The following is a 26423-nucleotide window of genomic DNA, read 5'->3' as shown; positions in this document are numbered from 1 at the left end:
CTCATTTTATAGTAGGTAAGAAGTCTCCCATCCTCCAAACATATACATACAGTTGCCCTGAATGGTAATTGAATAATACTTCATTTGTTACAGTTGGGTAGATTTATAGAACATGGTGTTCTTGGAAAACAGTACACTCTGGTTTTCTTTTGAGGACACAGACTGTTTTTCTTGGAGCTATATACTTATAATTCTGTTGACATCTTTTAGAAGGTTAAACTTTGAAATCTAGTCATACAGAATTATGGTGTCATCTGTAGGAAATTGAAGCCCAGGAAAGTGAGGTGACTTCCTTAAGTTTAATGTTAGACCAGGTTTTCCTACTCTAGCCTAATGGTGATTCTGTCTTTCCGTACTGCTATTCAGTACAAGGAAAAGTTCTGTGAATCTGATCATTCATCATAAAGGTGAGAATAATCTATGATCAACCACTTATTTTTGGAGGACAAGACACAAGATTTGAGTTTTTCATCTCTTCAGTGTGAAAATATAAAACTCTAGTCTGACAAAAAGATAGTCTTTTGCAATTATTGGGAATGGTCGTTACTTAACCTCAGTGTAATAAACTTGCATTTCCATTGAGGCCTTCAAAGGATGGAGCGACTTAAGTTTTAAAATGTTCTTCAGCACTGTAAATTGAATTGTGACAGATAATTTGAGTAAGTTTTCTTCTGGTGTAGTTACAGTTTTAAGATAAAGTAGTTCTAAGAAGGGTACTCTCTGTTATTATTTTTTAGTTATCTTAAATACATAGTGTATAGCTTTATAATTTTACACATGCTACTGGGAAGATGCTTCTGAATAGTCAGTTGATTTCAGATCAAGAACTTGGTTCTTTTCTGATTTTGGAGTAAACATGCTTTTTGGGCTCTTTTCACTTTTTCAGTTTTTAAAAATGGATGGTTATTTGCTAATACTAACAGTTGTTTAAACTATGCTGATGTACAGATTGTAGTAATTCTTCTAGAATTGTGAAGTGCCTTCCCTGGCGATCCAGTGGTTAAGACTCTGTGCTTCCACTTCAGGGGTTGCGGGTTCAATCCCTGGTTGGGGAACTAAGATCCCACATGCTGAGTGGCCAAAAAATAAGTAAATAAGTAAAATAAGGTGAAATAAAATTGTGAAGCTATCCACACAAGGCTATTAAATGTGCTTTAAAAGTTACTATTAAGGTTCTGTTGCCTTTTTTTTGGCCACACCGCCCAGTATGTGGGTCTTAGTTCCCTGACCCCAGGGATCGAACCCGTGCCCCCTGCACTGGAAGTGCAGAGTCTTAACCACTGGGCCACCAGGGAAGTCCCAGTCAACTCTTGATCCATTTGTTTTTATCCTTGGCAAAGCTTTCATTTCAAACCGATTTATTACCTGTTGACCATAATGTTCTTGAATATTTCCTTATCCCTTGCCAGCTGGGTTCTAAAAAAAAGTTTTACACTAGACCTTTCTAAGCCCAGTAATACATAATTTGGGGATGTCCTTGATTTGGATTACTCATATTAGTGCTTTTTGTTCTTTAGGTAATGAAGAGGTAAGTGTACCATGTATATATATCCACTGTTATGGCATGGATATTTTAGGAATATTCCTGTTCCCTTTTCAAACAGACAGTTACACCAAAGATTACAGAAGTTGAGGTTGTCTGTCCAAAGGTAAAATGTAAAAATTACTTGAAAGTATTTCATTTTGATTTTTGTCTTCTTCAATCAGTAAGCCCTCAAAGGATTCTGGCAACTGCAAAACGTTGGTATGGTAACTTACTTTAATATAGTAACCTTGTTTTGGGATATTTGTGTATAGCTTTGTAGGGTTCTTCTGTGTTTGGGTTTTAGTCACTAATTTCCTCTTAATGTGCTATTATCTACCTTGCTTTCTACCCTTGCTCCCCTGTAGTTTATTCTCAGTTCATCATCTGGAGTGATTCTTATATTTTTAAAAATTATATTGTGTCTTCTGCTCAAAACCACCCATTGATTCTCCATTTGTCTTTATTAAAAGCCAAAGAAAGTCCTTTTATCACCTACAGGATTTAGCCCTGCCCTATACCTCTTCATATGTTCCCCCTTCTCCCCAACTTACTCTCTTTACTCTCCCCCTCACTAAGTACTTCACCTACACTTGGCCTCCATGCTTTTTCTCACATATGCCATGTACTCTCTGAGGAAGCCTTTGCATTAACTGACAGTCCCTCTGTCTGGAACATTCTTCTCTCAGATATGTGCATGGCTAAACCCCTCAGCTCCTTAAAATTTCAAATACTACTTTCTCCATAAGGCTTACTCTGACCACCCTACTTTGCAATCTCCTCCCGCCCTCCTCACCCCCAGTGTGGTTCACCTTTACTCTTGCTATTTTTCCATAGTACTTAGTGTCTCTTGAAATGCTTGATAATTTTTTATGATTACTGTTTCTTTCCCCCATTGGGAATGCAGGGATGTATGCATGGCTGTTCACTGATGTATCTCAAATACCTGACACATAGTAAGTACTCAACAAGTATTTGACTAGGTTAATATACATAATAGTAGTGTGTAAACTGTTTCTCTGATAAGTTTTGGTAGCCACTTCACATTAGCCATATACTATTTCCTACCATTTGGTGGATTTAAGTTGTGCTTGGCTTTGTATTAACTTTGTGGGAAGCCAAACTTGAGGTGTTTGCATGTAGGGCCCACCTGCAGAAAGTGGATGCAAAAGCTGTTTTCTCAATAAGGACACTATTGATGTTTGGGCAGAATAGTTTATTGGTGGTGCTGTCCTCCTTCCTTGCAAGATGTTTATTGCATCTCTAATTCTCATTGAATACCGGTGGCTCTCCCTTTCAAAATGCTTTTGGAGATGATATTGCCCTCTAGTTTATAAATACCAGTATAAATACCCTTTTGGGGTTCATATTTGTTGTCAGGGTTATTTTACTTAACTTTTATCCAACTATTGTTGGGGTAAGTCACAAGTTTACTTAAAATTATTTTAATTTTACAACAGCATATGTGAAAACACTACATATGGAAAAGGAATACCGTATTTCACTGATTCTAAAAGAAATTTTTAACATTTTAACACCTCTGAAATTGGGATGTATCATGTCAGAAAAAAAACTGCCAAATAAAGTTTGTAAGTGATACATAAGATAGTGATGCTATCACAATTAAAGACAAACCAACCTGAAATGAGATTATGGAAAATTATCTCCACCTTTGATGGGTGATGAAGGTAGAAGAAATTTACCAAACTTCGACTACATTTTGTTTTCTGTTAAGTCTAGTCAAATTGTATTTTAGGGACCTAGAAACTGAATATGGTATTGGACTTATTTAGCAGGGTTATGGAAAATTTTTGATGCCCTCAAAGCTGGTTGTTTGGTTGGGAGTGGTGGCAAAGAAGAGATAGGGAATAAACCCAAAGTATGTCCCCAGGCACTGATGAAAAGGATAATACACATGAAACAATAGAGAACAGTGTGATTAAATTTTAACAGTATGTGTCATGCATACTGAAGGGAAGGGAAGGTAGATCAGCACATCAACCTGTAGACAATCTGATGTGTTTGGAAGGTTTCAGAGGGGCTGGGGCTTGAGCTAGGCCCTGGTCTTATTACCTTATGGTTTTGTCCTCCTGACCACTAACGTTCCGGTCTTGAAGGTATTAGGGATCTCCTAGTTGGTAATTCTGATAATTTATAATAGTTTTTTTTTTTTTATACTGCCAAATGTATGTCATAAGATCTCTCCCCCATGGTTTTCATAGACTATTACGGATGTATTAGTTATCAGTTGCTGTACAACAAATGACCTCCAAATTTAGCTGTTTAAAGCTTCTTTGCTTTTCATTATTTCACAGGCACAACCTGGCTAGATGCTTCTGACTCAGTGTCTCTCACAAAGTTGCAGTGCAAGTATTCACAGGCCATACTCATCTCATGTCTGAAGGGTAGTGAGAAGGGTCTGAAGGGTACAAGCTTACTCATGTAGCAGTTGGCAGGTCTCAGATCCTTGCCGGCTATTGTTTGGGACATATCAGTTCTGTGCCACATTGCCCTCTCCACAGGGTTACTCACAACATGACTGCTTGCTTCTTTCTGTCAGAGCACAGGCTCGGAGAGAGGTAAACCAGACAGAAGTCAGTCTTCTTGTAACTTAATCTTGGAAATGGCTTTCTGTTCTCTTATTTTGAAGCCACGTTTAAGGTCCAGCCCACACTTAAGGGGAGCAGATTACTTAAAGGTGTAAGTAAATATTAGGCAGGGATCATTGGGGTTATTTTAGAGGCTGCCTACCACAGTGGACAAAGATTCTTCCTTGGAGCTCTCTTAGGGATGCTATCTGTTTCTAGGTTTTACTTATTACCATTAAGAAGAGGACTCTCCTTGGTTTCTGATATTAATCATTGTTTCTTCCACCTCTCTGTCCACTCTTTATTTCCCTTTTTGACTTCCTTTGTTTTTTTCTTATTGAAGTATAGTTGATTTACAATGTTATATGAGTTTCAGGTGTACAACGTAGTGATTCAATGTTTTTAGAGGTTATACTCTATTTAAAATTACTGTAAAATATTGGCTGTATTCCCTGTGCTGTACAATATATCCTTAGAGCTTATTTATTTTATACATAGTAGCTTGTACCTTTTAATCTCTTGCCCCTGTCTTGCCCCTTCTCCCATCCGTCTCCAACCTTTAACCACTAGTTTGTTCTGTCTGTGAATCTGTTTCTGTTTTGTTATATTCATTTGTGTTTTTTTTAAGATTTCACATATAAGATAGCATACAGTATTTGTCTTTGACTCCACTAAGCATAATACCCTGTAGGTCCATCCACGTTGTTGCAAATGGCAGAATTTCTTTTTTTTTTTTTTTGGTTGAGCCACATGGCATGTGGGATCTTAGCTCCCCGACCAGGGATTGAACCCACACCCCCAGCAGTGGGAGCATGGAGTCTTAACCACTGGACCACCAGGGAAGTCCCTCATTTTTTTTATGCCTGAGTAATAGTCCATTTTATATATGTGTGTATATAAATGGGCACATCTACTTTATATATTCCTCCGTTGATGGACACTTACATTGCTTCCATATCTTGGCTGTTATAAATAATGCTGCTATGTGCATTGAGGTGCATGTATCTTTTCGAACTAGTGTTTTAATTTTCTTCTGACATATACCTGGGAGTGGAATTGCTGGATCATATAGTAGTTCTGTATTTAGGGTTTTTTTTTTTTTTTTGGTAATATTTATTTATTTGGTTGTGCCAGGTCTTAGTTGCAGCTCCTGGGCTCCTTAGTTGTGGCACGCAGGCAGGCATGTGGGCTCCTTAGTTGCAGCATGCATGTGGAATCTAGTTCCCTGACCAGGGGTCGAACCGGGTCCCCGGCATTTGGGAGCTCAGAGTCTTAACCACTGCACACCAGGGAAGTCCCTGTTTTTAGTTTTTGAGTTCCTCTGTTTTGGGTTGTTTTTTTTCACCTTCCCTTAGGTGCTAAGCTTCCTTAGGACTCTCTATAGCAGGGGTCCCCAACCCCTCCCCACCACACAGCAGGAGTTGAGTGGTGGGCAAGTGAGAGAAGCTTCATCTGCTTCTCCCCATCATAGCTCGCATTACCACCTGAACCTTTGCTCAAAATTACTGCCCGAACCATCCCCCCCACCCCCCAGTAGAAAAATTGTCTTCCATAAAACTGGTCCCTGGTGCCAAAAAAGGTTGGGGAACTGCTACTCTATAGGCCCTCTCTTATTCTCATTTCTATAGTTCTCCCATGCTATCATCTATATGTTGATGACACTGAGATGTGTTATTAGCAGCCCACACTTTCCATGCTCCAGACTGTAAATCTAACTGCCCAGTGGATTTCATCTGTACGCTTTACTCAAGGCATGCCTCATTATCTTTCTTGCCCTTCACACTTTGTCTTCCTCAGTTGTTTCATGTCAGGAGTGAGTGGAACCCAGCTGCTTAGTCTGGAAAGGTGTGTTTGATTCCTTCTCTTTATTCACTTCTTTCCTTATTCTTCACAGTTTTAGAATCCTTGCAGTTCCCTCTTGAGTGCATTCACTTCTTTTTCCCACTGATAGTCTTAATTTCTCTGTGACCTACTCTTCTTTCTCAGTGTTTCACATTGTCAAGAGTAACTTCTAAAAGTTTTCACCCAATCATGTCTTCTTTTGGTAGGCAAAAGCAGGCTAGGGTTGTAACAAACAACCCCAAGGTATCAGTGGCTTAGCAAAGTAGACGTTTATACTCAGATAACTTTCCTCAGATAACTTTCATTGAGAGTGTTCATTTAGGTTACCTTCTATGCAGTAATTCAAGAACCGAGACTCCTTCCATCTTTTGGTGCCACCCTCCTCTAGGTGTTAGGAGTTCTGTTCATAGCTGGTGCTTGGTGAAAGAACCAGAGGGTCGTGAGTAGGAGGTTTTATGGACCAGTGGCTGGTATCATATTTGGCCTACATTTCATTGGGTATAACTTAGTTTGTTGGCCACACCTGTGCAAGAGGCTGAGAAATATAGTCTCGCTGTTTATCCAGGAAGAGGAAACAGATTTGATGATTATCTAATCAGACTCTGCCACTTCCCTATTCCCTAAAACATATCTAAGGCAATCCAAATAGCTTCCAGGATTGTCTTTATGATAAAATGCAAAATTCTGAAATGGATTCTGCACATACTAGAGAAGAAACCCACAAAATGAGTCCCAGTTACCTTCAGAAGGCTTTTCCTCTTGGCTAGTAACAGGATGAGTGTGTGTGGGGGTCCCCCAGGACTACCATCCCCAGGTTCAGGTTCAGTCACTAGAAGGACTCACAGGACTTGGCATATGGTTGTACTCAGGGTTATGATTTATTACAGCAAAAGGATACAAAGCAAAATCAGGAAAGGGAAAATGCATGTGGGGTGGAGTCCAGAGAAAACTAGGCTCATTCTCCCAAGCATGAGCCTCTTCTAGTGCCTCTCCCAGTGGAGTCACACAGGACCTACTTAATTCCTCCAGCAATTGTGACAGCATATGTGTATGAAATGCCTCCTGGCAGGGAAGCTTATTAGAAACTCAGTGCCTAGGTTGGTCATGTAGGCACCTTCTGCCTACCACATAGCAAAATTCCAGGTTCCCAGAGGGAAAGCAGGTGTTCAACATAAACCACGTTTTTGGGTACAGTTTAGGCACAGTGAGCCACTCTTATTAGTTCTGGGAGTGGGAATTCGTTCTCTCAAAATCCAAATTCTGACACTGGCTAAGAGCCAACCTGGCAAGCCTTCCTAAGTATAGCAGCCTCAGGCCTTCTATGTTAAATTAACTCTTCTGCACAGTGACTGAGGTTCAGACCTCTATAGATTGGGATTCTGTATAGAGAACCTTAGAATATGCAAACAAACAAACTTTATTGACCTAAGTTTTCTTTTCTCTCTCTTTTTTTTTGGCTGCGTTGGGTCTTGGTTGCTGCGCGCGGGCTTTCTCTAGTTGCGGCGAGCTGGGGCTACTCTTTGTTGCAGTGTGCGGGCTTCTCATTGCGGTGGCTTCTCTTGTTGTGGAGCACGGGCTCTAGGTGCATGGGCTTCAGTAGTTGTGAGTGGGCTCAGTAGTTGTGGCTTGCGGGCTCTAGAGCGCAGGTTCAGTAGTTGTGGCACACAAGCTTAGGTGCTCCGTGGCATGTGAGATCTTCCCGGACCAGGGCTCGAACCCATGTTCCCTGCATTGGCAGGCAGATTCGTAACCACTGCACCACCAGGGAAGCCCTAAAATTACTTTTCTATCAGTGGGGGAAAAAAGTTCAATTTCCTTTTCAGCTTCTTTCATCTAACTTTTCATTTATGGTTACTGTTTGTATCCTTCTAGATACTCTGCATATAAGGACATACATACAACATGTCACTTGCTTTTAAAAACCCTAATAGATATTTCCAACCTTTCTAGCTTCTTTTTATTAGCGTTAAATGATATTCCATTTTATGATTTACTTAACCAGTGCCCTTTTGATGGATACCTAGGCAGTTCTCAGTTGATACATTTTAAACAGTTGGTCTGGGACTTCCCTGGTGGTCCAGTGGTAAAGAACCCACCTTGCAAAGCAGGGGACGTGGGTTGGATCCCTGGTCAGGGAACTAAGATCCCACATGCCTCGGGGCCACTGAGCTCGCAGGCCTCAACTAGGGAGTCTGTGTGCCGCAAACTACAGGGACCACATGCTCTGGAACCTGCGCACCACAACTACAGAGCCCATGCACCTTGGATCCTGCCCGCCACAACTAGAGAGAAAACCCACACGCCACGGAAGAGAAGCCCGCGCGCCGCAACAAAAGATCCTGCATGCCTCAGCGGAAGATCCCACGTGCCGCAACTAAGACTCTAAGCAGCCAAAAAATAAATTAAATAAATAATAAAGTAAATCTTAAAAAAATAAAGAGTTGGTCATTTCCTGGATGAAAAAGAAATGAGTTAAAAGACAAAGTGCAGAGATGGGGGTTTAGGGACCTAAAGCTCTTACTATTCATCACTTTCTGTAAGGTTGGAGATATTTATATCAGGAAATGGCATTAAAAGTTAGGGACTTCCCTGGTGGCACAGTGGTTAAGAATTTGCCTGCCAATGCAGGAGGACACAGGTTCGATCTCTGGTCTGGGAAGATCCCACATGCTGTGGAGCAGCTAAGCCGGCCTAAGCCAGTGTGCCACAACTGCTAAGCCCACGTGCCTAGAGCCCATGCTCCGCAACAGAAGCCACTGCAGTGAGAAGCCTGCGCACCGCAATGAAGCAACTAGAGAAAGCCCGCGCGCAGCAACGAAGACTTAACACAGCCAAAAAAAAACACAAAAAAGAACCCCAAAACAATTACACTCTTTAAAATATTGATTTTGAAGTTATAATACAAGTTTTAAAAATCATACATCTATTGCTCTATTATTATCATGTCTTCACAACTGTATTAGTAGCTGCAAGTTAAACTTTAAAGTTGAGATAATATCTTCCTCAACGAGTTATCAGGTTTAAATAAACTAATATAGTTGACCCTTGAATAGCATGAGAGGTGGAGCACCAACAGCTTTGAAGTCAAAATTTCACGGGTAACTTTACAGTTGGCTCTTTTTATCCATAGATTCAAACAACTTTGGATATAGTACTGTATTGAAAAAATCCACGAATAAGTGGATCCTCTCATTTCAAACCCCTGTTTAAGGGTCAACTGTATGTAAAATGCTTAGAACAATTCTAGTATTTAAGTGTTCGTTGTGATTATGCTCCTATAAGTTATCCTATTATGTACACAGTAATTATAACTGAAATTTTAATAAGTGAGCCAACATTTTGGATGAATGGCTTGGAACTGTGCAGTGTAAATCTAGAGTCCCTGCCTCCTGGAGCAATATTAAATATCAGGGTATGTACTTTGTTTTAAGTTAGTGCTTAGTTGGTCATGAAGTTCTGTAGAAAGTAGTGAGCTCTCTTAAAACCAAAGGAAGAAGTGGGACATCTGGGAAAATTAGTAATGGTTGCTTCTGGATGCTAGAGTACATACTTTTCCCTGATTTATATGGGCCATTAGTACTTTGCAACTTTGTCAATTATGGTAACAGTACCCACATGTGGCCTTTTTTTTTTTTGGCCACACCACAACGCATGTGGTATTTTAATTCCCCAACCAGGATCGAACCTGAGCCCCCTGCATTGGAAGCGTGGAGTCTTAACCACTGGACCGCCAGGGAAGTCCCTAATTTTATACTAAGATTAGTTAAAATTAAGTAAAATATTAAAAATTCAGTCACCCTAGCCACATTTCAAGTAGCCACATGTGGTTAGTAGCTGCCACATTGAACAGTGCTGTTGTGGAACATTTCCATAATTGGAGAAAATGAATGAGAGAAGAAGGCTCAACTCAGCTTCTTCTAATCAGGATGCTACTTTTAAGACTTGGGAATTTTCAAAGTCAGACTTTGGTATTAGTAGACCTCAGAATTCTATGTATTTTTAATACTGGAAGTTGGGGGTTCAATAAACTGATAGCCTTTGGTCTGGTCTGTTTGGCTTCTTAAAGTACCGATTGGTACTTAAACCTAGAGCAAGTTAGGTGGTAACTATTAAGGTTGCTATGGGAAACCAAAGTGTCTTTAGACATGTCTTTGGTCCAGCTGAAAGAAATAAAGGGGAGAAAAAGGAATCAGTGGGAGGGGCTTTCCTTATCTTAGTAGCAAGAGGTTGCCTCAAGCTATACTTTTCTTAAACTAATCCCAGAGCTATTTGTAAAGTCAGTGGTTTTCTAACTTTAAAATGCATAAGAATCACCTCCAGAGTTTTTTGTTTTGTTTTGTTTGCGGTTCTGCAGGCCTCTCACTGTTGTGGCCTCTCGCGTTGCGGAGGCTCAGTTGCAGAGGCTCAGCCTGCGTAGGGTCAGCGGCCATGGCTCCCGGGCCCAGCCACTCCGCGGCATGTGGGATCTTCCCGGACCCAGGCACGAACCCGTGTCATCTGCATCGGCAGGCGGACTCTCAACCACTGCGCCACCAGGGAAGCCCACCTCCAGAGTTTAAAATGCAGTGTCCTGTTGTCTTTCCCTAAAGATTTTGACTCTTTTGGTGTAGGGTAATGCTTAGGAATCAGCATTTTATTTACTTTTAATTTTTTAATTATTTTTTTTTGGCCATGCTGCGTAGCTTGCAGGATCTTAGTTCCCTGACCAAGGATTGAACCCCTGCCCACGGCAGTGAAAGCTCAGAGTCCTAAACACTGGATAGCCAGGGAATTCCCAGGAATCAGCATTTTAAATACCTCTCTTTCTTCTCCCAGTTCTTATATACAGTTGCCTTAGTTGCAAGCGTTACAGTAAATTATGTATTCTGTTAAGCCCCTTGAGATCAGTGTTTACTTTTGTGTTTTCTATAGCATCTAAAGTTATGTACATGGTATATGGTTAGGCTCAAATGTTTGAATTAATAGGAGGGCCACCTCTAGCAGATGATTTTTATGGTACACTGGAGTGAAATGGAAAAGGAGCATTTGACATTTTGCATAATCCTGATAAAATAAGGGATGATAATAGTAAACTTTTTCAATTAAAAATATTTTCAAAGTTTAATGAATTTGAGCTTGTTTCTGTAATCAGGTTTATGTCGGTTTTATGCTTGAAAAGGCTACATACATTTTAACAGTCTCCAAATTGTTGACAGTCATCATCAAAGAGAAGCCTCATTTGCATAAATAAATATGTGATACATTTAAAACATTTTTTCGAGCTTTTTTTTTCCCGAGCCTTTTTGCAGTACGCGGGCCTCTCACTGTTGGGCCTCTCCCGTTGCGGAGCACGCGCAGGCTCAGCGCAGGCTCAGCGGTCATGGCTCACAGGCCCAGCCGCTCTGCGGCACGTGGGATCTTCACGGACCGGGGCATGAACCCGTGTCCCCTGCATCGGGAGGCAGACTGTCAACTACTGCGCCACCAGGGAAGCCCAAGGCTCATCCTTTTTTATTGACAAAATGTAATACCTTTAGAAAAATGTGAATGTATTTTGAGCCCAACATTAAAAATGATGTGAAAGTAAAGATGAAGCTTTAATTTGAGAGTTTGTGTGCATAGCAGCATTGCAGCTGTCTTGGATGCCACTTTAACAGAGAAGACAAGAGATTTAAGGGTATTAATTGCTCCTGTCAGAAGCCAACCACTCAGCTTTACCATATCATCACTCTGGACCAGTCAGTACCAATTTGGTCTGCCTGGCTGTACTCCTTTAGCATGTGGTTTGTAAACTTCTCCATCAGCTCCACTGAAAAGATTTGATAGTTGCTTACTTTTTAGCTAGCTGTTAAAGCTGATGTTGAGGTGATAGAGCATCATCCACTGTGCTTGTAATGGATACCTCCTGTTGTTGCCTTGAGGGCTTAGGAGATCCTTATCCCTGCTACACCTCCTGCCTCTTAAAGATAAACCCTTTGGGAAAGCTGTGATATAGTTGAGGCCTAATTTTACCAATGGGGAGGGGGAAGCATAGAGGTTCATCACTTATTCAAGGTCATTTACCCTTGTGTTATGTGTAGTTACTGGTATTATGGCTTTAAATTTTGAATTATTTTAAAAATTGCTTAAACTTAGCTTAAATTTTCATTTTGTAAAAATTACCATATACTTGTAAAAATTAAAATACACTTGAGTACAAAGTGAATTTTTGGAAATCCTATCACGTGCTTGTAATTCCTGCTTTAAATTATAAAGGTAATACATGCCCCCATCCTCAGTTTTGTTAAGAAAAATTTCACACGTACAGAAAAATGCAAAGAATAATACAGTGAACAATCCCATAACTTCTTCCTAGATTAAACAGTTAACGTTTTGCCATGTTTATTTTCTCTATATTTTTATATTTTTACTGAAGTATTTGATCCCAGATGTTTCGGCATGTATCTCCTACAAGTTAAGACTTTCTGGCATAGTCATACTACATCTAAGAATATTAAATACTTAAAAAACCTTATATTAGAGTATAGTTGATTTACAATGTTGTGTTAGTTTCAGGTATACATCAAAGTGAATCAGTTATACACATACATATATCCACTTATTCCTTTCCCATATAGGCCATTACAGAATGTTGAGTAGAGTTCCCTGTGCTATACAGTAAGTCCTTATTAGTGACCTTTTTTGTATATAGTAGTGTGTATATGTCAATCCCGGTCTCCCAATTTATCCCTCCCAGAATATTAAATACTTTTATAATATCCAGTCAGTTTAAAAACTTCCCCAGATGCCTCAAGAATATCTTTTGTAGCTTTTTAAAAAAATATTTATTTATTTATTTGGCTGCGGCAGGTCTTAGTTGAGGGCACGTGGTCTCTTAGTTGCGGCATGTGGGATCTAGTTCCCTGACCAGGGCTCGAACCTGGCTGGGCCCCTTGCATTGGGAGCGTGGAGTCTTAATCACTGGACCACCCTTTTATAGCTTTTTTGAATCAAGCTCAGATTACTGTTCACGTTAAACCTTTTCATTTTGGTTTTGTAATCTAGAACAGACCCCACTTTCTCCTCTCTCTTCCTGACTTTCTGGCTCGCGAGTGTAGGCCAGTGGTCTGGTAGAATAATCCAACACTTGGATTTGTCTGATTAGGTTCTCATGTATAGTTAAACTTGTTCCTTAAACCCTTTATTTCCTGTGAATTGATAGGTGTAGAGGTGTGGTTAGGTTTATGTTAGCCATCTTTGGCAAGAATACTCCAAAGTGACACTTCACATTGCAACACATCAGTAGGCACATTTGTTGGGTAGTCTCACCATTAGTAACTTGATCATTTACTTAAGGTAGTGACAGTCATATCTCTATGGTAGAGGAACATTTCTTTCCCTTTGTAATTAGTGGGTAATACTGTACAAATGTCCCACCTGAGGATTTTTAGGCATTGGTGATTCTTGCCTGAATCAGTTTTTATACTGGTCAGGGGTATTACACAATGGTAACTTTATTTTTCTTTTATACTTTCTAAATTTGTTAGCCAGCACCTTTCTGGTGCATCTTGTCCTTCCTCTTTAAGTATAATCATGGATTTAGGGATTCTTATTCACTGTATTATAGTTGTAGTCAATTTTTTTACCCTATGATTTATTGGAAGGAACTTTTATCCATAGTGGCTTACTGAAATTTCAGATTTAGGTAACACATTTTCATTTAATCTTCTTTTTATGTCAGGATGCTTAACTGTTTGGAATTTTCTTCATCTGCACACATATGAACAACTTAGAATTCGTAGAAAGAAATTTGTGGCTGCAAAAAGTAAACTTGATCACCAGTGTGTGTGGATTCAAAAATATATATGTTTGAGATAAATTAACAATTTAGAGTATACAGATTGGCAATAGTAAAATCACCAGATTATTTCTATGTTTTGTTCCCTCAAGCATTTCTAAATGATGCTGCATTTAGGGAAGATTATAGAAACATTGCTTATAAGTTCCTTTTGGTGCTCAGATAGACCCAAAATTAGAAGAATCCTTTTAATTGGCTCATTTCTCTCTGACGAAATTTTTAAGTGTTTCCTATTTTTGTCATAGGATGAGCCAAACTCACCTTGCATCTTCCTTGTTAGTCATATCTCCAAGGAACCTTGGTTCTTTTTAGTATTTAGAAACCATGATCCAGAAGTTAGATGGGCTCATTGCTTTTGGGGTATCATTTAAGGTGTATAACACATTGATTTGATACATTTATATTGCAATATGATTGCCATTGTACTGTTAGCTAACACCTCTATCAATGTATAATTATCATCCTTTCTTCTAGTGGTGGGGACAGTTAAGATCTTAGCAGATTTAATGTTTATAATACAGTTTTGTTGTGTGTAATCACTGTACTATGTATTAGATCTCCAGGACTTATTTATCTACTAGTTGCAAATGTGTACCTTTAAACACCCAGTCCCCCACGCCTGGTAACCACCATTCCACTTGGTTTTTTCAAGTTCAATTTTTTTTACATTTTAATTAATTAATTTTTAAATAAATTTATTTTATTTATTTATTTTTGGCTGCTCTGGGTCTTCATTGCAGCGCACAGGCTTTTCTTTGCGTTGGCTTCTCTTGTTGTGGAGCACGGGCTCTAGGCACACAGGCTTCAGTAGTTGCGGCGCATGGGCTCAGTAGTTGTGGCTTGTAGGCTCTAGAGCACAGGCTCAGTAGTTTTGGCACGTGGGCTTAGTTGCTCCACGGCATGTGGGATCTTCCCGGACCAGGACTCGAACCCGTGTCCCCTGCATTGGCTGGCAGGTGGATTCTTAACCACTGCGCCACCAAGGAAGTCCCTTAATTTATTTTTTATTAAGATGCTCAACATACTATATTAGTTTCAGGTGTACAACATAATGATTTGAAATTTGCATATATTTCAAAATGATCACAATAAATCTAAACATCACCACACAGAGTTATGAAAAAATCTGTTTTTTCCTTTTTTCCTGACTTTCAAGATTTATTCTAAAAGTTGTACATTCTAGATGTTGTACATTACATCCCCAGGACTTATTTACTTTATAACTGGAATCTTGTACCTTTTGACCACCTTCACATAAAAATTTAATACATGCATACCTCTGGAAACCATCAATCAGTTATCACCTCTCTGTATCTATAAGTTAGGTGGGGGGGAGGTTCTTTGTGGAATAGAAGGGAAGTCATGGTCTTTGTCTGACTCATCTCACTTAGCATAATGTCCTCAGGACCCAACCATGTTACAGCATATGGCAGGATGTTTTTTCCCCCTCATGGCTGAATCGAATTCCATTGTATACAGAGTTGACTCTTGAACAATGTGGAATTAGGGGCATCAGTTCCCACATATAACTTTACAGTTGGTGTCATTATGTGCAGTTCCACATCTAACCACAGATTGTGTAGTGCCATAGTACATATTTACTGACAAAACCTGCGTATAGGTGGACCCACGTAGTTCAAACCTGTGTCATTCAAGGGTCCGCTGTATATCCTGCATCTTTATACGTTCATCCATTGATGGACACTTAGGTTGTTTCCATATGTTGGCTATTGTGAATAATACTGCAATAAACATGGGAGTACAGATATCTCCTTGATAACCTATTTTCATCTTTGGATGTGTATGCAGAAGTGGGATTGTTGGATTGTATGGTAGTTTTTAATTTTTTGAGGAACCTCCACATTGTTCTCCATAGTGACTGAACCAGTTTATAATCCCACGAACAGTGCATAGGGGTTCCCTTTCCTACACATCCTTGCCAACACTTAACCTCTTGTCTTCCTATTGATAGCCATTCTTACAGGTGTGAGGTGATACCGTGGTTTTGATTTGCATTTCCCTGAGGATTAGAGTTTTAATGTACCTGTTGGCTATTGTGATGTCATCTTTGTCTACTTAGTTCCTCTGCCCATTTTTAAATCACATGTGTTTTGTTTTTGTGTTATTGAGTTGAATGAGTTCTTTATGAACTTTGAATATTAACCCCTTATCTGATACATGGTTTGCAAATATTCTCTCCCTTTCTGTAGGTTCTCTTTTTTTTAATAAATAAATTTATTTATTTTTGTCCACGTTGGGTCTTCATTGCTGCGTGAGTGCTTTCTCTAATTGCACCGAGCAGGGGCTACTCTTCGTTGTGGTTTGCGTGGGCTTCTCATTGTGGCTTCTCTTGTTGCAGAGCACAGGCCCTAGGCACGTGGGCTCAGTAGTTGTGGCTTGCGGGCTCTAGAGCGCAGGCTCAGGCTCAGTAGTTGTGGCGCATGGACTTAGTTGCTCCACGGCATGTGGAATCTTCCCAGACCAGGGCTTGAACCCGTGTCCCCTGCATTGGCAGGCAGATTCTTAACCACTGTGCCACCAGGGAAGTCCCTGGTTTTTTTCTTTTTTATGATTGCTTTGGCTATTCAGGATCTTTTGTGGTTTCATAAAAATTTTAGGATTTTTTGGGCTTCCCTGGTGGCGCAGTGGTTGAGAGTCTGCCTGCTGATGCAGGGGATACGGGTTCGTGCCCCGGTTCGGGAAGATCCCACATGCCACGGAGCGTCTAGGCCCATGAGCCATGGCCGCTGAGCGTGCTCCGCAACGGGAGAGGCCACAACAGTGAGAGGCCCGCGTACCGCCAAAAAAAAAAAAAAAAAAAATTAGGATTTTTTTTTCCCCCCTATGGAAAATGCATTGGAATTTTGATAAGGATTGTGTTGAATCTGTAGATGGCTTTGGGTAGCCGGGACATTTTAACAATATTAACTCTTTCAATGCATGAACATGGAATGTCCTTCCATTTGTTCCTGTCTTTTTTTAAAGTTTACTTATTTATTTATTTTTGGCTGCATTGGATCTTGGTTGCTGCGCACGGGCTTTCTCTAGTTGTAGCGAGTGGGGGCTACTCTTCGTTGTGGTGCGCAGGCTTCTCATTGCGGTGGCTTCTCCCGTTGTAGAGCACAGGCTCTAGGTGTGCGGGCTTCAGTAATTGTGGCACATGGGCTCAGTAGTTGTGGCACAAGGGCTTAGTTGCTCCACGGCATGTGGGATCTTCCTGGACCAGGGCTTGAACCTGTGGCCCCTGCACTGGCAGGCGGATTCTTAACCACTGCACCACCAGGGAATGTCCCCTGTTCCTGTCATCTTTCTATTGATTTCTTTAAACAGTTTTGTAGTTTTTATTGTACAATCTAGTATGTTTTATTAGACTCAATTAGGAAATTTTAAAAATGAGTTCCTGTTGATACTTCTATTTTGAATAAAATATTTCAGGTTTTTAAAAGTTTCATCTTTACTACATTGATCTGCACTGAATCTGGATTCCTATTAATTTATTTGCTGTATCCAGTAATATATAAAAGTAGCTTAAAATTGCAATGAAATATTATTGCTAACAGTAAGCTTATTGAGTCAAATTTCTTTGAATTTTCTCTGTCCTTAAAAATATATCCCACTGTACATCAAGGGTTGTTCAGATACTGTGTTCAGTAGTTACTTGAAATATTTGTTTTCACTGTGTTCTTTGTTATCAGCTTGATATTCCAGTTCATTCTTTGTGCTTGATATTAGTTTTTATCTTATTTAATTAAATTTCAAACGTAAATATGGTTCAAAAGTCAAAACCATATAAAAGATACAATCTGTGAATTTTTGTTCTGATTTCTATGTCATCTACCCAGTTCTCACCCACTCCAGTATAGGTAACTTTTTATTAGTTTATGTCTGATCTTTCCTGTGTATTTTTTGCAAAAAAGCAACTACATATATGTATGCATACATACAAAACAAAAAGTAGCATATATATAGAAATTAAAGCTTAAACAAAGGGTAGACTACTTTGTACATAGTCCAAGATGTTTATTCACCAGTCACTAACTCACGGCCATTCCTTTGCTGTGATAAATATTGCTGCAGTGAATAACATTGTGCATATGTTACATGTATGAAGTGTATAGATTTCTTGGACTTCTGTAAAAATGGAATTTTAAGTGAAATCCTCTCTGTAATCTCTGTTAATCTAGAGCTTATTTTTTTGCACATGTTAACATGGATGTGTTTATGGGATGGGATCATGCTGTTCATAGTACTGCAGCTTTTCAGTCAGTGTCATGGGTATTCTTTTACATAACACTTAGAGGTTTAGCTATAAACCACAACTGCTTCTGTATTCCTTAGATTGGGTGTTTAGGAAACAATTTGTAATACTGTGTAGTGTTCTCCAGTTAAAATGTGAAGTAATTTTACATAAGTTGGACGTCTACATACCATTTTATAAGCTTTCTTTCATTTTCCAGTGTGTAGTGAATGTTTACAGCAAAACTGCGTTTTAAATGTCTTTCACATGTTGGGTGGGATTCCATTCCATGTAGGTAGATAATCCTTCACTGACGGATATATAGATTGTTTCTAAAATTTTAAATATTAGGAAAAATACTGAGAACACATTTAAACAGTCTTCCAGAATTGCTGTTTTACTTTTTATACAACCATATCTTTGGGAGATTTTTTGTTATCACTGTTCAGGTAACAGCTGTCTTATAGTATATTGCTGTCAAATGTCAGTGCCCTTTCATTCATAGTGTTAAATTGAGAAATGCTGGGGGGAATAACAGTAGTAGAATTACTGCTTGGAAGGATTTAGTGTTTTTGTTGCAAGATTGTTGCTATTATTGTTTCCACTGTTGAAATCCCTGCTCTGTGATAACAAGTCCTTTGGGGTTTTGGAAGACTATGCCTGTGTACATTTTTAATAATGAAGATAAGGAGGCCTATTGAAGTGGTAGCTGTTTTTGAACTGTTCTTTAAGACTTTGCCTTGATAGGAAATTAATAATTATTTAAAGTCTCTGAGTCCCTGGTGTATTATGGAGACCAATACTAGGCACTGCATATACAAATAGAATGCTCCTGGGCCACAAATTCCTTACAGTTAAGGAATATCTTGGAATCTCAAATTTAGTGATCTTGAAAGAATTTAACATCTAAACATTTTAGTGGAAAGCTGTTGAATAGTCACTTTATAGCTTTGCATTTAACATATTTCAAGAAACATGTTCTATAAAACATTGTGACTCAATTTATATATACACATTATGATGCTAAAGGTTACTTAGAAGGGTCTTAACAACTTGGTAGTGTATGCTACTGAGGCAGTGAAATTAAAAATCATCTGTTATTTACTCTCATGTGATTGTTATTTCCTCTCGTGTGATTGTTATTTCTGACTAGGAAAATTTCAGTGGGTTTCCATGCCTTTTGGTAGAGTCAAAATATAGGTTGCAAAATCCTAAGCTTCAGTTTACAGCTCTTCAAATATGTAGTGAGCTCCTACTATGTAGTGCTTGTAATAAGTTGGTGAACAATAGACAATTATGATCACTGCCTTCATGGAATTTACATATGAGGAGATGGGCAAATATAAATGTTACCCATGTTTGGTGATGTAATGTGGAAAAAAGGGTGGGGGTTGCAATTTTGTGGTCAGGGTGATCCTCACTGAGAAGGTGACATTTGTGTAGACTTGAAGAAGTGAGGTAGTTAGCCATCTGGGTATCTGGAAGAAGAGGATTCCAGGCAGAGGCATCTAAGGTGAGAGTGTGCTGGAGAAGCAGCAAGGAGGCCATTGTAGCTAAAGGGGATTGAGCAAGGGGGAGTGAAGAAGAGGAAGGCCAGAAGAGTACCGGTGGCTAGGTTCCATCAAGTTGCGTTCGTTCATAGGCCATTATAAGGGCTCAGGCTTCCATTCTGAGTCAGTGGAGGGTTTTGAGCACAGGATGACCTATCTGAGGTTTTTTTTATATATATAAATTTATTTATTTTATTTATTGTTTCTGGCTGCGTTGGGTCTTCATTGCTGCGCGCGGGTTTTTCTCTGGTTGCAGCGAGCAGGGCCTACTCTTCGTTGCGGTTCGCGGGCTTCTCATTCTGGTGGCTTCTCTTGTTGCGGAGCACGGGCTCTAGGCGCTCGGGCTTCAGTAGTTGTGGCATGTGGGCTCAGTAGTTGTGGCTCGCGGGCTCTAGAGCGCAGGCTCAGTAGTTGTCGCACAGAGGCTTAGTTGCTCTGCGGCATACGGGATCTTCCCGGACCAGGGATCGAACCTGTGTCCCCTGCACTGACAGGCGGTTTCTCAACCACTTCATCACCAGGGAAGCCCTGAGTTTTTAATATTTGAAAAGTCTTTTTCTTTGGCTGTTGTGTTGAGAATAGACTTGTAGGGAGCAAGGGTGGAAGCAGGAAGACTAGTTAGGAAGTTAACATAGTAATCCAAGTGAGAAATGATGGTGCTTTGTTATCATAGCTATGGTGAGAAATGACTGGATTCTGTGTATATTTTATAGGTAGAGCCAAAAGAATTTTTTGACAGATTGATTATGGGGAGTGGGAAGTCTAAGAATTTGGCCTCAGTAACTTTAAGGACAGAGTTGGTATCAACTGATATGGGGTGGAACATTATGGGGGCAGGGTGTGAAGATCAGGAGCTCTTTTTCTTTTGGGCTGTGCCACGCGGCATGTGGGATCTTGGTTCCCTGACCAGGGATCGAACCCGAGCCCCCTGCATTGGAAGTGCAGAGTCTTAACCACTGGACCACCAGGGAAGTCCCAGGAGTTCAGTTTTGAACATGTTGTACAATATTTGAGATGTCATTAGGAAATTAAATAATATATTTCTAGACATCGTGAGAAATTTGGGTTGGAGATAGAACTTATAGGAGTTATTGCTATAGGTGGTTTTGAAAGCCATAAGACTGAAGTATATCAAGAAAGTGAATATAGACAAGTCCAAGGACTCCAATACTGCGAGGTCAAAAAAAGGAAGGGCCAGTAAAGGAGACTGAGAACAAGAGACCAGTGAAATGGCATTTTAGAAACAAAGTAACAAAGGTGTATCTTGGAGGGAGGGATCAGCTTGTCTAAGGCTTCTGGATGGTTAAGGTGATCACGTGTCCTAGTTTATACCTGTTGTCTTGGTGTAAATTGTTAATGGTACCCTCTTTATTTTCAGAAGCGTCGTAGTTTGGTTAATAAATTATGTTGTCATCCTACTAATAGATCTCATAAGGTGATGGTTCAAAATTGGTCATTAGTTTAATGCATTAACTTGCTCATGTAATGACGATTGGCTTGTTGAAATTTGTGTTACACTAGTATTTTTATCCTTCGCAGTCTTTTTTGTTTGTTTGTTTGTTTGTTTTGTCCATGCCTCGAGGCTTGTGGGATCTTAGCTGCCCAACCAGGGATTGAACCCAGGTCCTGGCAGCGAAAGCGCCACGTCCTAACCACTGGACCACCAGGGAATTCCCTCCTTCACAGCCTTTAGATGTTAACATGGAGAAGTTGTAACCCTTGTCATGGGGCTCGTATCAGAAGATAAAGTTGAAGTGCCAAAGTATCAGGAATTCATTTTCTTGGAAGGTCGTTCAACACTTGTTTTGCTGGATTTGTGCTGTACCATAGGTAAAAAAATAATTAAAATCGGCTATGATCACATCTATTTCATGATAAAGTGATTCTGTTGTCCCTCTGTGTCAGCATTTGTGATACAAATTCTGAGCAAGGAGAAACTTTATGTCTTGCAAACTCTTATCATCTATTGCCTTTTTGTATGTAATTGTGAATAATAATTATTAGATGTGTGTAATATAGTGTAAAGTAACTACTGTTCCTGTGAATAATATACTTTGAATAATACAGTTTTAGCTGAACGCAACTTGTAAAAATTAAAAATACTTTGAATTATATTTGGTACTAAGAATGAACGTTTTATTTTATTGTTTTAGTTTTAGTTTAGTGTTTTGGTCGCACCGTGCAGCTTGCAGGATCTTTAGTTTCCTGGCCAGGGATTGAACCTGGGGCCACTCAGTGAGAATGCCAAGTCCTAACCACTGGACCACCAGGGAATTCTTATCTGTGTCCTTTTTTTTTTTGTCTTAATGAGTATCTTTCCTGCACAGTTTTGCTTCATTCTTTTTAACAACTGCCTTGTTTGGATATACCATAATTTATTTAAGCAGTTACTTTTTGCTGCACTTTCTTTTTGCTATGATACACAGTATTTCAGTCAAAACCTCTGTTTCCTTGAGTTGTTGAGGCAATATACATGGAGGGATACAGTCTTAATTGTGGAATTTAGGTTCAGGGGTAGTGTAAGAAACTCTTTATTTACAATATTGCCACTTTGAGTTTCAGAAAAGATGGTACCAGTTAATAATGTTGTTAACAATCTGATAAGTCCTCTGTTTTATGGTGTGTTCTCAGACTTGGATTTTTGATTGTCTGATACAGAAAATATGCTGTCATCGTAATATGAAGGAACAGCTTGCTCTAAGAATTTATAGCAAGCAAGTTTAGTTACATATAATGGATAGCTATAAACACAGTTTATCTTTAACTTCTCATATGTTATTACTTTAGAATAAACAAAAATAACTTGCCACATTCCCAAGATTCTCTCTCTTTTTTTTTTAGGGAGGATGTGGAAAAGGATAGCATAGGTAGAATCTTTGCTTTGTATGAACAAAACAGAACAAAAATGTAGGGACAGTGTAGTCTTTCTACATTGTTAATAAGTTATTAAAGATTAAGGCTTAAATGCCCTTACCAAGGGGCTTTTAATCTTCATGAATTTTCTTTACCTTACATAGTAAGTTCTGATGGTAATGAAAGTATGAGCAGATTTCAGATTATGAAGCTGTGGACAAGCTTAGCTCCTTGGATTCAAAGATTTTTGTTTCAGCAGTGGTACTTGGTGAATTCTTAAAAACACTTGTGTTCTTTGTTTGTTTTTTTGTGTTGTGATACAGAATGTTCCTCTGACTCACCAGGTTGTTGGAATTAAAATGATAAGCATCCTGTCATTTTAGCTATATTGCTGCTTCGAGCTTCCCTTTCTAAATTTTCCTAGTGCAGGAAGGAATTTGGGTTCTGAGGCCCTTAACTTACTTTTAAGCTAGCCGTTCAAATACCGAAAACATATATCCTAAGATAAAGCTTAAAGACCAAACTATTGTCTGATTCTGAAGCAATACATAAGTTGTAAGGTGAATAAATGGGATCTTATAAATAAGTTGTAGATAGTGTGAGAAGAGGGATTGAAAATGTCAGATGAGTGTTTCTTTCCACAGACCCTAATTTTACTTAATCAGTTTTCTGTGGCTTCTAAAGGGGATAGTATAAATTATCATTGAAATTGATAGAGTAGAAGCCTCAAATATTATAGGACATCTTGCTAAAACGACAACTTTTTTGTGGGTGGGTGGGTGTGATTTTTCTTTTTTATACCAGCCCTACCTAATTTTTAAAACTTGGCATCTTTTATCAATAGTGGTTGAGACATCTTACTTTTTTAAAAAAAATGCTTAGTGATATTTCAGGTATTAAGATGGAAAGATGGTTATTTAACCCTTTTTAACCCTAATAAAACATTAACTAATTAAAATATCTTTTTTTTTTTTTTTACCAGGTGCCATGTTTCAGAACAGAGTAAGACCCCTGGTAAAGAACTGAAGACACTGTACAGACATCAGATATAGGCTAATTACAAAGAAAGCATTAACCTGCCTCTGAGGTGACTAAAGGGGAATAATGGTGATTTTGCGCCGGGCTCGGCCGCCTGCTTCCGCCCCAACCAGCAATGAATCTTGACTCGCTCTCGCTGGCCTTGTCTCAAATCAGCTACCTGGTGGACAATTTAACCAAGAAAAACTACCGAGCCAGCCAGCAGGAAATACAGCATGTAAGTAAACTAGTGAGAAAACAAGCACCATTAAAGGAATGAGTATGCAGTGAAAAGAAAATTGGAAATTTTTGTGGGTATGTTGCATGAAAAGTAACCTTTGCTCCTTATTTCAAGTGATTTCAGTTTAATATATAAAAGAGAGCTTTCACAAGGTTGTTCAGCTGTCACCATCTAACTCCAGAATGTTTTCATCACCCCTAAAAGAAACACCTGAATCCATTAGCAGTTGCTTTCCATTTCTTCTTCCCTCCAGCCCCTGGTAACCACTAACCTACTTTGTGCTTCCATGGATTTGCCTTTCTGGACATTTCATATAAATGGAATCATACCATATGAGGCCTTTTGTTTCTGCCTTCTTTCACTAGCATAAGTTTTCAAGGTTGATCCATGTTGGAGCATGCATTTAGATATTTAGGTTTGGTTCCACCTTTTGGCTGTTGTGAATATTGTGGCTGTCAACATTCATTTACAAGTTTTGGGTGGATGTTTATTTTAAAGTTTGAGGATATTTACCAAAAAATGGAATTGCTGGGTCACATGGTAACTCTGACTTTCTAAAGAACTGCTAGACTGTTTTCCAGAACACTGTATCACTTTTCACTTCTAGGAGCAGTGTATGAAGGCTCTAGTTTTTCTTGATCCTCACTAATACTTGTTACTGTGTGTCTTTGCTTTTAGCCATTCTAGTGGGTGTGAACTGGTATCCCATTGTAGTTTTGATTTAGAGTTAATGATGCTGAGCACCTTTTCATGTGCTTATTTGTATATCTTTGGAGAAATTTCAGTTTGTACCCCCACAATCTTTTTTAAATTTTCTATTGTTTATTTGGCTGCGTCAGGTCTTAGTTGCGGCTCCAGAGCACATGGGCTCAGTTGTTGCGGCACTTGGGCTCTCTAGTTGTGGCACATGGGCTTAATTGCCCCAGGGCATGTGGGATCTTAGTTCCCCGACCAGGGATTGAACCCGCATCCCCTGCATTGGAAGGTGGATTCTTACCTACTGGACCACCAGGGAAGTACCACCCTGCCACCAGAGAAGCCCTAATTTTATTTTTAAAATAGATAATATAGTGGGACTTCCCTGACCAGTGCAGGGGACATGGGTTTGAGCCCTGGTCCAGGAAGATCCCACATGCCGCAGAACAACTAAGCCCGCGAGCCACAACTACTGAGCCCTCATGCCACAACTGCTGAAGCCTGTGAGCCTAGAGCCCGTGGTCCACAACAAGAGAAGCCACCACAATGAGAAGCCCGCACACTACAATGAAGAGTAGCCCCCGCTCGCCGCAACTAGAGAAAGCCTGCGTGCAGCAACAAAGACCCAGTGCAGCCAAAAATAAATAAATTTAAAAAACTAGATAGTATATTAACCTGATTACTCTAGCTACCCATTTCTCCTACCCATAGGCAACTGATACTAGCTATTTCTTAACTGTCCTTACAAAGATATTTGCATATGGAAAATAGGGAAATATTTCCCATCCCTTTTCATATGGTGACATACAGTATAAACTGTTCTGCATCTTGATTTATTTAATTTGTTTAGTTAACTAGTTTATCCTGGAAATGATTCCTTATCCGTACACAAAAAGCTTCATTCTTTTAAGGGTGCATAGTAAACCATGGTATGGGTGAATCATATAGAATTTACTTCACTATTGATGCACATTTAGGTTATGTAAAATTTTTTTTTTTTTTTTGCTATTGACAGTGTTGTTACAAGGTTATTTCTTGCATGCATATATCTGTCAGTATGTTTGTGGGATAGATTCCTAGAAACTCAAGCTTGGGCAACTCTTCTCTCTAATGGAAAAGCTCAATTCTTAGAATTATATATTTCTGTTTGATTTTTTTCTTTACATGTAGCACTGTTTCTCTGGTACATTGAAAAAGCAGGTGTGTATGCTTATGGAGTTTATTACATTTGATGCTGCTTTAACAAATTATAGTGCTTAAGTTCATTGTTCTAATACCTTCAGTGGTCCTCTTACTACCGAACAAAGTCAAAGCTCCTCAGTAAAAAGTTTCAGGGCCCTACTGTAAGTCCAGTTTTAAATGCTTTTCTTGGAATTCTGTTCTTTCAAGAACCAAATCCAATACCACCTTGCCAGTGAAGACTTACCCTCCTTTTCCTTTATTTGGATTAATTCCTTAGGCTCATTCTGAAAGCTGTGTTGGTCTGAATGTGACCTAACAGTTTCATGCAGCTACTATTTAAACATCTGCTGTGTGTCACATACTCTTTTTGTGTGTGTGTGAGCTTTTTTTTCAAAGATTTAATAACGTATACATGGGAGAGACTGAGGAAAACTGAGTAACTCCTAATCAACTTTTTATTGAATTAAAATGTATATACCAAACAATTCATAAATCGTAAGTGTGCAGATGAATTTTCCTAAAGTGAACATAGCTATTAATAACCATGCAGATTAAGAAAATTGATACTAGCATCTCAGAAGCTGTTTTAGTTGTTGAACATATCACTTATGACCCAGCAGTTCTGTTTCTCTGTGTGTAACGAACAGAAATGCATATATACATTGATCAAAAAAACATGTATTGTGATAGCCCAAAGTTGGAAACAACTGAGTGTCCATTAACAAGGTATACTAAGAAGCAGTGAGACTATTTTGTGGAACAACATGGATTGATCTTACAGTGTTGAATGAAAAATGCTAAACATTCTGTCAGTTCAGTAATTCTGTGTACGGTCAGTTCTCTCGTCATAGCAACCATTCAAGCATTTACAGTGTTCCA

The 26423-nt window shown here is 39.2% G+C and overlaps 1 protein-coding gene and 1 non-coding gene across 7 annotated transcripts in view; one reads left to right on the top strand and one right to left on the bottom strand.

Annotated features, from left to right (window-relative positions):
- CNOT1 (CCR4-NOT transcription complex subunit 1) overlaps nt 1-26423 on the top strand; it is a 102440-nt gene that overhangs the window by 3581 nt on the left and 72436 nt on the right. For all 6 annotated transcript variants that reach the window (XM_030848050.2, XM_030848047.2, XM_030848051.2 and 3 more), the window contains exon 2: nt 23391-23663. In XM_030848050.2, coding sequence (XP_030703910.1) covers nt 23562-23663 — 102 coding nt within the window. In that variant the 5' untranslated portion in view covers nt 23391-23561. The remainder of the gene's footprint in view (nt 1-23390; nt 23664-26423) is intronic.
- Nucleotides 20454-20526, bottom strand: TRNAG-UCC (transfer RNA glycine (anticodon UCC)). Its single transcript has one exon. It is a non-coding gene; the product is annotated as a tRNA-Gly (tRNA).

The sequence above is a fragment of the Globicephala melas genome, chromosome 19 (genome assembly GCF_963455315.2).
Source record: "Globicephala melas chromosome 19, mGloMel1.2, whole genome shotgun sequence".
In the NCBI taxonomy this organism is placed as follows: Eukaryota; Metazoa; Chordata; class Mammalia; order Artiodactyla; family Delphinidae; genus Globicephala; species Globicephala melas.
The sequence above is the reverse complement of the archived record's forward strand: the minus strand, read 5'-3'. Positions and strand labels throughout refer to the sequence as shown.